Here is a 13,034-nt window from a genome sequence, read left to right as displayed (position 1 = left end):
AATGATGTTGTGGACTTGTGAGTACCTTGTAGGATGGTAGGGTGCAGTCTGAAGTGGCTTTTATTTGGATCACAGGCCAGCCCACATAGGTGTCAATGAAGCGGCCCTGATGGTCACAGACAGCCTGCAGGATGATGGATGAAAACAGTTTCCTGTTCCTGTAGCACTGACCATCAGGGCCGCTTGGTGGCTTGATGCGGACGTGGCAGCCGTCGATTGCTCCAGCTGCTTTAAAAAAGGCTCTGTGTCTTGCCAGCCCTGCAAACCCACGGGACATCGGTTGTAACTCATCCTGGGTCTTCGGTAGGTGGATGACCTTGTGGCGAATGGCCACCACCTCCTCAGTGACTCTGTGGACGATGCGGTGGACAGTGGATCGAGGCATTGCAAACACTCTGGAGACCACCCTGCATGATGCCCCGCTTGCCAGCCACAAGAGAAACACCAGGGTCTCAATCGTGGCACCCCATCCGTGTCTCCGTTCCTGGTTTAGGAGGCCCAGTAGCACTCGTTAAAAAACCTGTCCAGCACAGGCACAATCAGATTTATCCTGCAGTACAGGGGCCTTGGCTGGTTTAGGGATAAAAGGAGAAGAACAACTGTTATGAAGTGTAGAGAGCTTAGTTAGATAAGGCTTGTATATCTTTCTATTCAACTTGCTTTAGCTGATCAATGACAAAAACACTGTCAATATTTTAATATTAAAGTAAGGTTAGGGTTTCTTTAAATATGAAATTATGTTGTTAAAGTGAAATGGCAGTAGCAATAAACTACGTCAACTGTGGTTAACATCACTGTTAGCTTTAGGAAGCCTATAGTTCCTAAATACATATAAAATGTAACGTTTCTTAGTTACTTTCCCCCGTATTTACCTGGCCAGGGTCCTCTCTCAGCCTGAGATACATCATGCGGCGTCGCCGGCGGTGAAGTAGCTCTAGTTCCTCTATTAAGAGGTAAAATATCAAAAATAAAATATTTGTCTCCATGCCGGTGGACCGCAGCTGTGAAGGTTGCTAGGCGACGGAGGAGGAGCGGCGCTTCCCCACGCATGGGTAAGGGCGGGGTCAGTTGATGACGCAATAGACAGTCCTCTGTAGACCAGACCGTCTCATTTAACAACGGTCGGTTCAGCCTTCGTAGGCCGCGAAGGCCACGACCTTCAAAGGATGCGGTCCCTGAATTGAGACACAGCTTACCTGGGAACTGCACATGTGCAACTCCCAACAAAGATTTTGTACAAGTAAGATGCATCACTCTGTAGCTCAGGAGCGGAGCGTACAACACACAGGGTGAAGAGAGGAGCTGCAGCAATGTGCAGTATGAGAAAAATATGGTGTTTTTTGAAAATGAAACCATGTAAACCTGTTCTGGTACAACCCCTAAATAAGATTTTGAACCTGAAAATGAGCAGAATACCACCTCTTTAAAATCTCAGTTTGACAGATGTCCAGCAGTGCAAATTTCTATTATAATACTAACTGCAAAAACTATATACTATACAGATTAGTATGGATAGGATTAGTATGTACTAATCCATAGCTGAAGTCTGCAGTAGGTTTACATTAAACCTCAGATACAATGAACTCTAGTGGCATTTAAGAGATTTCTCCAGGACACAGCAGCTGAGTTTAGACTAAACCACAGGGACAGTTTAAATTGTAGCTTCTGAGGGCACAGCAATGGGGTTTAGGAGACCAAGTGATTTTGTTTCAGACAGCACAATTTCAGACCATCTTAATCCTGAAAGCCATTGTTTTCCAGTGATTTCTACTGTTGCTGTTGTTGTGCTGGAGGCACATGTTCATCTCTCCTTCCTCTGTCCACCCAGTGTCCCTACTGAAGAACCTGAAACATGCCAACATCGTCACACTGCACGACATCATCCACACCGACCGCTGCCTCACTCTGGTGTTTGAGTATCTTGTGAGTACATCTCCACTTCAGCATGCAGGTATTCAAAAGGTGTTACAATTACACAAGTGGAATGTCGGTAGATTAAGTACGAAAACTGTGTCTTCCAGGACAGTGACCTTAAACAGTACTTGGACAACTGTGGGAATCTCATGAGCATGCATAACGTCAAGGTGAGCCACACTGTAGATGTCAAACACTACAGAATATATACCAGAGAGAGAGGGTATGTATTTGTTTACGTCTGTGCAAGTACATAAAACCTATACCATAAAAACCAGAAGGTAACAACAAGGTTTAACAACACATTGTTTGGTTCCGAATTTATTTCTTGAATCCCCAAATACTCAGGTCTCCAGGTATATGTCCTTGCTTTGTTTTCTCAACACAAGCACCAATAACAAATAATAAAATGTTTAGACAGAATATTGTTTTCATCAAGGATTCTGGAAATACCTTTAGAACAGCGTTTCAGTTCAGTTCAATTCAATGGGGCTGTGTTGGCATGGGAAACCGAGTGTGAAATAAAAACATGCATATAAGAATTGTGATTTTGCTATATATACACCAATAAGTGATAACTACATAAACATTGAAACATTTGTTTAATGGCCTTCTGGGTTTTTCTGATATTTTTCAGATACAGTTATACAGGTGTACATTTTTGAGCTAAAAGCGAATGTTTACTTCTGCAACTCATGAGAGTCTCATAAGAGGCACAAACTGGGACTAAGTGATATATTAGCAGTTCATTCTAGGATTCCGCTGGATTTCTGCTCTTATTTTCTAACTCCCCTATTTTGAGAATGTTAATATATTTTGTTTTTTCTCCTACAGATCTTCATGTTTCAGCTGCTGCGTGGTCTGTCCTATTGTCACAAGAGGAAAATCCTCCACAGAGACCTGAAGCCACAGAACCTGCTGATCAATGATAAGGGCGAGCTCAAACTGGCCGACTTTGGTAGGACAAAAAGCATGCTTACATCCAGCATAATACGGACAACAAATGCAAATGGGGTCCTAAGGACACAGACATAGAATAAGATGACTTCCTGCCACGATTGCTTTCCAATTATATGTTACTGCCACTGAGAGATCTCCTGATTACTTTAGCACCCTTACTTCCCGTATCCTAGCAACTGTGCCCCTCTCTCTGAGTTTTTTTAATTTTGTGCTGGGAGTGGGTAGAAAAACAGTATTCCCTGAGTATTTTCTATAATTTTAACTAAACACAGCATATGAGCCGGGACTATTCCAACGTTTTTCCTGAGTGACACTTTGATCTGTCAGACACTTTATGATGAATCAGTGTGTATATGTTTGGTCTAAGGTGCTATGACGTCTTACTGACCCCACTGTATGAGACTGCATCGTACTGTTCCATACTACTCTTGTGGAACACAAAATACTTGTCATCACTACAAAGGTAGTGCCAGACTGAAAGAGGTTGAATATTTGCACAAAAAGCAGGCTTGCTTAAATATGAAGGTCTCACACCCTGACGGTGTTGTGTTGTCCAGGTCTGGCGAGGGCCAAGTCTGTCCCCACTAAGACCTATTCCAATGAGGTAGTAACTCTATGGTATCGGCCCCCTGACGTGCTGCTGGGCTCTACAGAATACTCCACACCCATCGATATGTGGTGAGTAATACAATATGGATATCAATAGGCTAACATAAACTTGCTTCTTTATACAGTGCACTGGTCCACAGTACCACAATTAACGCCTGCTCACTTCAGTGTACTGGACCTACATCCGCACTACAAATAGTCCAGCATGCTGGAGCAAATACTGTTGTGTGATTGCAACCACCAGCATTATTTCTTCTTTAGTTTACTTTCTGTAGATTTCAACATGATGCAAAAAAGCATGTACTGTATGTATTTGTGCATTTGCATTTAGTAAGTCTCTCTCTGTGACTAATTCAGGCTCAACTGAATTTCAGAATTTCAAGAGAATTCTGTGTGTGTGGGCAGGTTTTATAATATTCAATGGGTCTGAAATCTGGGATCCCACTGTAGACGCTTTTAACAGTAACAACATAAACAAACGGTGCTGCGCATGTGCATTACTCTGGCCCAAACTTAACTTCCGGTAGACTTCCTCATGCAATCCATAACAATGGATGGACGGATTTGTGCAGCGGTGTTCATGATTAGCCAGTAAACACAAACCCAGTGATAAACAAACAGAACGGAAGTTGACTTTGGGCTGGGCGCGTCTCCTAGCAACGCGTCGGGTTACGACTTGGTTTTAGGGTTAGGGTTAGAGATTCCGACTGTTGTTCGTTATGAAAAGATGAATGAGCGTTTGTTTGCTTGCCAAACTTATGATAGTCAATCATTTATGTCCCGCTGGCTACCATCACATTAATTATTAACGTTGGCAAACAGGTCACAGGTTTATTGTTGATCATGTAACGTTACAGTTTTATTTAGTTAATGTTACACTGGGTTTGAGAGTCTGGGGGGTGTGTTGACTTACAGTAGTTAATAAGCCGTCATTAATTGCATTGCACATTACATGGTTGTGCTCTGTAAATGAAAAACAGGTTACAGTTACAGAAATCTTTATAGCTATGCAGTTTTATAAGCAACCTGGATTGAACGCAGCAGGTGATACAACATTCAGTAGCCACAAATGACTTGAGACTTGACTTGGACTCTAGCTCAGAGACTTGACTTGGACTCTAGCTCAAAGACTTGTGAGCATCTCTGGGGTCTACAGACTGCAAATATGTCAATAAGATGTCCCCACAGGGATAGAGGAAAGAAATATATGTGTGGTTGTGTGTATCATCTAAAATGAACAAAATACAAGAGACACAATGTTGCCTGGCCTTGATCGAGACCAGTCATACTACGTATCACAACCCTGCATCGCCATGTCCGTAACTTCGACATTTCAGTGACTGCCTCATAAAATTTGTTATGGGCAAAATGTTGAAAATATGAACTCACCAGATGGTAGGCAATATTAGATGTAAGATAATAGATGAGTCTCTAGTCATACACCTGCATTCACTTTCCGTACATGTTGTTGCTCATTGGCAGTTTGCCATGGTGAGAAAACCCACAAAGCTCTGGTGAACCACTGAGGATTCATCGTGGCTCAGTAGCTACACGGCAGCCATTTAAGGCTCACCTAGCTGCATGTTCTCTCATCAGACCACAGTGAGCCTCTTCAGCACACCATCCTGGAACAAAAGGATGCACTGTGCCCACTCACACCACACATGTTTGCACTTATGATCAGCCCTCTTTGAAGTGTGTGCGTTTGTGTTTGAACACGGCCTCACCTCGATGATGGAGGACTCTTTGTTGTTTGCTTGTCCTCCCTGTATCTGTATCATCTCCTCCCTCCTCTTCCAGGGGCGTGGGCTGTATCCTGTATGAAATGGCAACAGGTCGCCCCATGTTTCCTGGTGCCACAGTGAAGGAGGAGCTACACCTAGTTTTTAGGCTCATGGGTAAGTTAGCAGCACATTATCATAATATCCTGCAGGCCATGCTAATACCAAGTAATATATGAAGTAAGAACGAGTCTTATGTACGGAAACCCTAAGCGGCCATCACTGTATCATATCGTTTCATATTTTTATTTTACTCGTGATAACGGGATAATTATCTCATGATGTTGAGATAACGACCGTTGTTCTCATGATAACAAGATAATTTTCTTGTGAGCTCCAGATAACGAAGGTGCGTTTCTTTGCGATAATTGTGTGACAATTTGCTGAGTTAGCATTTAGCTCAGTTGGTAGAGTGCAGGACTTGCATCCAAAAGATTGTTGATTTAATCCCCGCGCTCTGCAAAGTTGTTTTTTTTTATTATTCTTTTGTGTGTTTTTTCAATCACACATTTCCCGACGGCTATTTCAAAGCTAACTAACATTACATTAGGAACAACCCACAGCCGAAATGTTTCTGGATTTATTTTAGGTTTTGGAAAGTGCCCCAGGAACAGTGTTAGAAAAAAAAGGGAAAAAAAGCTAGAAAACGACTCCTTTTACATTAGAGTCAATGGAGCACAGCCATGAAAGTGTCGGACCTCAGTTAGAGCGAGTTCTATACTGCGCTGTGACTGGTCAGCTTTGTATTCGGGGTGTGGCTTTGTTGGAGATGAATATGAAAAAAACATTTTTTTTTTTTAATTAGTCTTCCATGAGGATCAAACTCACAATCTTAAAACTACAAGTCCTGTAAGTTACCAACTGAGCTAATCAGTAAAGCTGAAAGCACCTTGAAATTACCATTAAGAAAAGTTCTTGCCAGCCCGTGTTAAACTACTGTTTAGTTATCTTGAGATCACGAGAAAATGATCCCGTTATCACGGGAAAACGGAGTAAAATAAAGATATGAATCGATGGCCGCTTAGGGCTTCCATACCTAAGTGTGACACAGACAACCCCACATTTCTTTTGTTTCTTTGTCTGCCAGGTACTCCATCAGAAGAGACCTGGTCTGGTATCAGCAGCAATGAGGAGTTTCGGTCTTACCTTTTTCCTCAATATAGACCTCAAGCGCTCATCAACCATGTGCCCAGGTAATGCTAACAAATTCTGTCTGTTGACCTGAATGGTGTCTGAATGATGCTGTTCTTAGGACACAGTGGTGCTTTGAGTAAATGCTTTGCTGCATCAGCATGTCATGATGCTAACATGCTGATGTTTAGCAGGTATAATGGTTAACATTTTAACCATCTTAGATTAGCTATTAGCATGCTAACAATTGCTAATTAGGAAATACAGGGTGATGGAAGGGTCAGTTCATTAAACTAAATGATTGGGCGAGTATGTTGAGATAGTTCATAAAGACCTTGACCTTCAGATTGCTCTGGATCAAAAGTCACCAAATACATTACGATTCATCCTCAGGAGACCACAAATGGCTGCACTAAATGTAATGGCAAGTTATCCAATAGCTGTCAATATCTCTGTTCTGGACCAAAATGGTGGACCTGCAGACAGGCTTTGCCATCGCTCAAGCTATGCGTTAATGTGGCCAAAAATCATTCCTCAGTTAGTCTGTAAAAATCTACAGATAATTAATAATCTGCAGATAATTAAGAGAAACCAGGATGTGTTCTTAGTCCTGTAATCATCTAGACAAATATATTTATGATTCGAGAGCAGGGTTTTTATGTATACCGATGACATGGCTTAGTTCTCCGTCTTTAACAGACTCCTTATGCTTCAGGCTTGGTGAAAAAATTGAAACTCAGAGATTAATGTTAATAGGACTAAAAAAATGATTTGTGCCAAATAATAACAGGGCTGGTTGAACTTCACAGCCAACTTGTTTAAACTATGTCTTGCAGGGTACCCCCAGGATTCTCAAAGTTAAAAATTAAGACCTTTTTAATACCACCTAGGATGAAATTTAATGGCAACTTAGTATAATGGAAATCTGTATGAATTTTAAGCCCGAGAAAATTATTATTGAAGAAGTTACCTGAATTTAATAAAACATTTTATTATAATACTCGCATTAATATTTAATACACTACAGATTTTTGGGGTGTGTTTGTACTCTGATAACATAAAATTAATCAAGGAAATCACTTTGTGTTGAAAAATGGTGGGGATATACAGGGGTTCAGAAAAGGGGTGTGACGATACACTTAGCTCACATGCACAATATTGAGTTCACGAGAACAAGACAAGAAGATTTTTTAACACTATTTTGATTAAATATTCAATGCTGATATAAATTGGGAGTTTGAGCATTAAACACTTAATTTTCTGCATTCTGGAGACATTTTCTGCATCAATTTATGGTAGAATTGTCTTTATTTATATAAAAGGAAAAAGAAATTTCAGGTGACTATTAGTAATAAGCAGCTTATTTTTTTTAGGTTACTTTTTTGGACAATTTGTTTCTTCTATAGTTACACTGCATTGCATGTTTTCTTATTGTGCAAATAACCCTTTCTCAAAGCATTTTCATTTGTTTTTTAAGATTTCTTGTTGCAAGCCATTTTTCAGAACATATTTAACAAATGTTTTTTAAAAAGTGATGGAAACATGTCCCCAGCATCCCCAGTGTAAATGACACCTATGAAATGAACGTAATATTTGTCTCACTAAGAACTCTTATGGTGTGAATCCAAAAATACAAAATAAATTGTGCAGTTTGAGTTGTTACAATTAATTACACCTTGGCTAGATAAAGTAATGTAATATAAAATACCAATGTAAATGCCAATTGCTTCAGTGATTATTCATCCTGTTCTGTTTTTGCATCTAAAGGCTGCTTGAAATATAATATTATATAGTAGTGACTTGAAAGCAGCGGGGATAAGGAGTTGGGCTCAGGTTTGTTTTTTCTTCTTCCTAGTGATCGGCGCATCTGGGTGATGTAAGTTTAATGTGCATTAGCGTGTTGGATGTTTCCATTCACATAACGTTACCCTACAACTGTGGCCACGCCGACACACAGACACGGTCCTCGTCTTATACACAATTGTTTCTCCGTTGCTATTGTAACATTCACTAACCAGTAACCTGCAGGCGGTTCTTCCAGCTCCGCTGTTCCATTTCCGCTCGCCACAGTGTGACTGACACGCACACCGATCTGATAGTGGTGTGTGATGGCAATTTGAGTTTTCAAATAAATAGCTCAGGCAAACACATTGTCTTTCTGTGAATTTTATTCAAGTCTTCTGCAGAAGGAACTCACAGGGACACATACGCATCAGAGAGTATCATCCGAGTGAGCTCCAGTGTAACAGCTCATGCAGCTTTTATTCAATTCAATTCAATTCAATTTTATTTATATAGCACCAAATCACAACAACAGTTATCTCACAGCGCTTTTCATAAAAGAGCAGGTCTAGGCCGTACTCTATATTTTATTTTAGTCTCAGGGTCGGAGTACTATCTCATCAAAGGAACATGGTGTCTTTCACTGTTGCCTAGGGGACACTCAATCTGGATCTATAGAAAGACACCTATGTCCAAGGTAAATGTGATGAACCACTTAGAGTCGTCTCTGGGCCAATAAGGCCTAAAAATCTGGGCCTAAAGCATCACACACATTTACCTTCCACTGACCCCATACCCAAGAGGCTAGAGGCCCCTAGTGAGATTAATTACATGGCAGTGTTTTAAAGATGGTTCTCATGAAATTCCCATCACAGGTGCTAACCACAGCCCCCTATGCCCCAACTTGTCCATATCTCTGTCCTTCTGAACTTCAGGCACTTGCCCATCAAAGTGTCGATCGTCTTAACGTTAGCTTGTTAATAGCACTTCAGAGATGTTTAGTTTTCCTGCCAGAGCTTGTGCACCGCGAATACTCCACAGTCCAAGCGAAACACTGACATAAACAGTAATGTTACCTGAACTGCCATTTAACATCCAAGTCACACAAAACGGAGTAAATTGTAAAGTCACACAGACAAAAAGAGTTTATTTATGATGTTTACGGCATTTATTTAATCCTACGAAAGGACATTACGAAATGTAATACTTTGTAAATGAAATTTAATAAAAACAGTGGGCTTTGAGAGGGGGGGCTTAAAGAGACAGGAGCAACTACAGCTCGTTTCAGACAGAGGCTGAAAGGAAGGCCTTCATGAAGAGTCAGTATAAGATAGAAATTTTTTTTTTTAACTTTGAATCATGCAAAGCTGCCATACAGGAGTCACTGAACTAGAATATAGGACTATGAAAGCAGTATAATAGACAGGCATATTTTTATAATATGAAATTTACTTTTACTTTTTTTAATACTTTTAAAACCCGTGTGGACCCTCTCTTGGTATAGTTCTGGGTGGCCAATTTAGCTTCTCTGAAAATACCAATGATATTTTGAAGAATTGCTCAAAGCACATAATATTTCAACTCTATATGTTTGTACACTGTCAGAATAAGATATTTTTTGTCACCATATCTATTCTGTATGCTCCTTTTATGTTTTTGCGAATTAAAGACACATTTCCACTCTGGTGGATAAGTAAGTTGTATTCTATACTATTTTATTAAAGAGCTGAGAAAATATTGGGTATTATCTGCTGTTTTGGTTAGCCACATATAGCTTAACCATAGACTGAATATCATTTTTGAATAAAAACATTTAGGGTGTCATTTGGGGGAAAACAACATGAAGAAAATTCAGCCCGCTGTACTTGTTTTCATGATCAGTATCAGTGTGTACTTCTTCTCTAAATAGTGTAAATGCAAACTGAACTTTTTCTTTGTCTCCATCAGGTTGGACACAGAGGGGATCGACCTGCTGTCTGCTTTGCTGCTGGTATGAGACAAAGGCACAATGACCTTCGTTCACCTGGATATGAGACAGAACTGAACTTGGATTTCAAAGACGGTCTATTCAGCTGCTTTTATGTTCTGATTGCAGTACGACACCAGAAGCAGAATCTCCGCTGAAGCTGCTCTACGACATCCCTACTTCCTGTGTCTAGGGGATAACATACACAATTTGGCAGACAGTAAGACATGTACACACATGTACACTGTGAACACACCTTTAAAGCCCACAGCTCTTGGCAACTCTGGCTGTGAACAGCAGACTGCACTTCTACTGTAAATATGCTACTTTGCCATCTCAGCGGTAGGCTTTCTATAAGCATAGTTGAATTGTGTGTTTTTTGGGTGAGTTTCCACATTTTGACAAACAAATTGGTTATCTCATAGCATATGTGTATAGTATGAATACAGCTACAGCACATGTAGTCTCATATAGCCAGATGCTTCGTTTTAGCTACAGTTTATGTGGCAGTTTTTTATTCACATATGAAAGATTTTATAAATGAGTGGCAACACACACTGAGGATGTTGTACAGTACTAGTAGAGCCGTACTGTCTTTTTCTCTCCCCTCTTTTGTAGCTGCTTCAGTGTTTTCCCTCAGAGAGGTGCAGCTCCAGAAGGATCCAGGCCACCGCAGCTCATTGTTTCAGCCTTTAAGTAAGGTTCCTGCCACACAATCTCACAACAAGCTTTGGAACATTAAGTTCTTCACATTGTGGGCAGCTATAACAGTTCTACTGTGGACTATGTTCTGCACATGATGTGGATAGTGTTAGATTTGGTAATGAGAATGTAGTGCACAGGATACATATCCTGTGTGTATGCTGTGCATGCACATTCACTTTCCGTTATATTCTCATTGTCTATATTTTAATATCACACATTCTAAGACTTAAAAATTGCTAAAGAAAATATAATTCTTAAATTATGGTGTCAAGGGGATATACAGTAGCCTACTGGTGTGACCACCCTTTGCCTTCAAAATAGTGATGGGAAAAGTCACTCTTTTGAAAGACTCGAGTCACCAAATCTCGTTCATTAAAATGAACTAATCTTTTTTTGTGTCATTTTGTTCATTTTAACTAGGCTGGTTATTGCGGCACTGCAGCCCTCTAGTGGGCGATTTAAAAAAAAAACCTACAAAAAAAAACCCAGCACAGTTCTCAAACACAGAAGGCTGCCTGGTTTGCTTTAATTGACAAAGTATAATGCACAAATTCACCTCTTGTGTTGTTTCTTTATCATGGTTCTATAAAGCCCCATGGAGCCACAACCAAATTCAAACCATGGAAAGACCACAGAAATATGTTGTCAATATTCAATTAAGCCACTACTCTGGCTAAATCCATCCATTTTCACAATTTTTCCTGAGTATACAACCAGACCAGCCATATATATAATTTTAATTACTATCTTTATATCTGTAAAGTGCTCATTCATACAGTAGCCTAACGTCCCTATCTATGGGTAAAATCTATATATTAACATCAGATTTGCGGGACTATATTGAAGTAATAAGCTTGACACACCAGATGAATAAAACACACTCTTATTAAAATTTAACAAATTTAATAATAATCTCAAACACTGCAGGTTGTTCACCAGCACGGCTCTGTTGATAAATAAAAAGTAAAAGTTATGTTGCGTTCTCTGGCATACTGGATCAGCTGTTAGCTGTAAACAAACCACAGGGCTAACGCTAACGTTGCTATGTGGCTGTCTTTTAATGTTTTAATGACCGGGTCCGTTTGTTTTAACATACGGCTGTGTTAAAACTATGTCACAACATCACTGCGCTGTAAAATTGTTGTTTTTAACTTTTATTTATTCAGGCAAGCTTCACTGAGAGGAAGCCTCTCTTTTGCAGGAAGGCCCTGATCACATTCACACTGTTACACATTCACACCTGGACAACCACAGCCTGGTCCACTGGAGCTGTTGGTGTTATGGGCCTTGTTCAAGGGCACCTCAGTGGTGGTAAATGAGGGAGGGCAAGGTTGGTTTACTTTCCACAACCAGATATTATCCTGACGGTCCGGGGATTGAACTGGCAAACTCCAGATCACAAGCTCGCTTCTCTAACATTTGGGCCACCACACTTTTCTCAAAATTATCAAAATATATATATATAATGTCAGTCCAGTGACTGTTAACTGACAACAGATTTGCCTCTCATTCCCCGGTGCTGGCAGTTACTCAGTCTGCCAAGTGAAGACAGACCCCGGAGGAGGACCCATGTGAGTCGTGAACAAGTAGTTCATTCCTGCTCTACAGTAGCCGAAATGTCACGTGAAAACGAATCAAACCCAGAGAACCACAGTTGAGAGTCGTGAACTAATCAATACTGTTTCCTGTGCTGACGGTAACCACAGGCCTGTAGCCAGCTGTCATGTGACAAATGAACGACTCAAACCCAGAGAACCACAGTTGAGAGTCGTGAACTAATCAATACTGTTTCCTGTGCTGACGGAGCCCATGCAGCTGCTGTGTGACAAGTGAACGTAAGAGTCCAAGATCCTTCACGCATGCGTGAAAATGAACCCGTTCCTCCTGAGTCACATACAAGATTAGGTCAAATGAACGAAACGTTCTTTGAACGACTCAACACTACTTCAAACAGCATCAAATCTTCTTGGTACACTTGCACAAAGTCAGGGATTTTGTAGGCATATTGTCAGGTGTATGATTAAACAATTATACCAAACAGGTGCTAATAATCATAAATTCAATATGTTCAATTCAATTTCAATTCAGTTTTATTTATATAGCGCCAAATCACAACAACAGTTATCTCACAGCGCTTTTCATAAAAGAGCAGGTCTAGACCGTACTCTATGATGCTATTTACAGAA

General features: G+C 40.4%; 1 protein-coding gene across 1 annotated transcript in view; it reads left to right on the top strand.

Annotated features, from left to right (window-relative positions):
- Positions 1-13,034, top strand: part of cdk18 (cyclin dependent kinase 18) — a 64,272-nt gene that overhangs the window by 37,715 nt on the left and 13,523 nt on the right. Inside the window, exons 4-13 of the mRNA XM_046075721.1 lie at positions 308-381; positions 1,794-1,923; positions 2,022-2,084; positions 2,749-2,872; positions 3,432-3,552; positions 5,284-5,381; positions 6,352-6,457; positions 10,125-10,167; positions 10,273-10,363; positions 10,762-10,839. Of these exons, the coding sequence (XP_045931677.1) occupies positions 308-381; positions 1,794-1,923; positions 2,022-2,084; positions 2,749-2,872; positions 3,432-3,552; positions 5,284-5,381; positions 6,352-6,457; positions 10,125-10,167; positions 10,273-10,363; positions 10,762-10,839 (928 nt within the window). The remainder of the gene's footprint in view (positions 1-307; positions 382-1,793; positions 1,924-2,021; positions 2,085-2,748; positions 2,873-3,431; positions 3,553-5,283; positions 5,382-6,351; positions 6,458-10,124; positions 10,168-10,272; positions 10,364-10,761; positions 10,840-13,034) is intronic.

Source organism: Micropterus dolomieu, linkage group LG18, assembly GCF_021292245.1.
Source record: "Micropterus dolomieu isolate WLL.071019.BEF.003 ecotype Adirondacks linkage group LG18, ASM2129224v1, whole genome shotgun sequence".
NCBI lineage: Eukaryota > Metazoa > Chordata > Actinopteri > Centrarchiformes > Centrarchidae > Micropterus > Micropterus dolomieu.
Note: the sequence above shows the minus strand (reverse complement) of the source record. Positions and strands in the feature narration are given on the sequence as shown.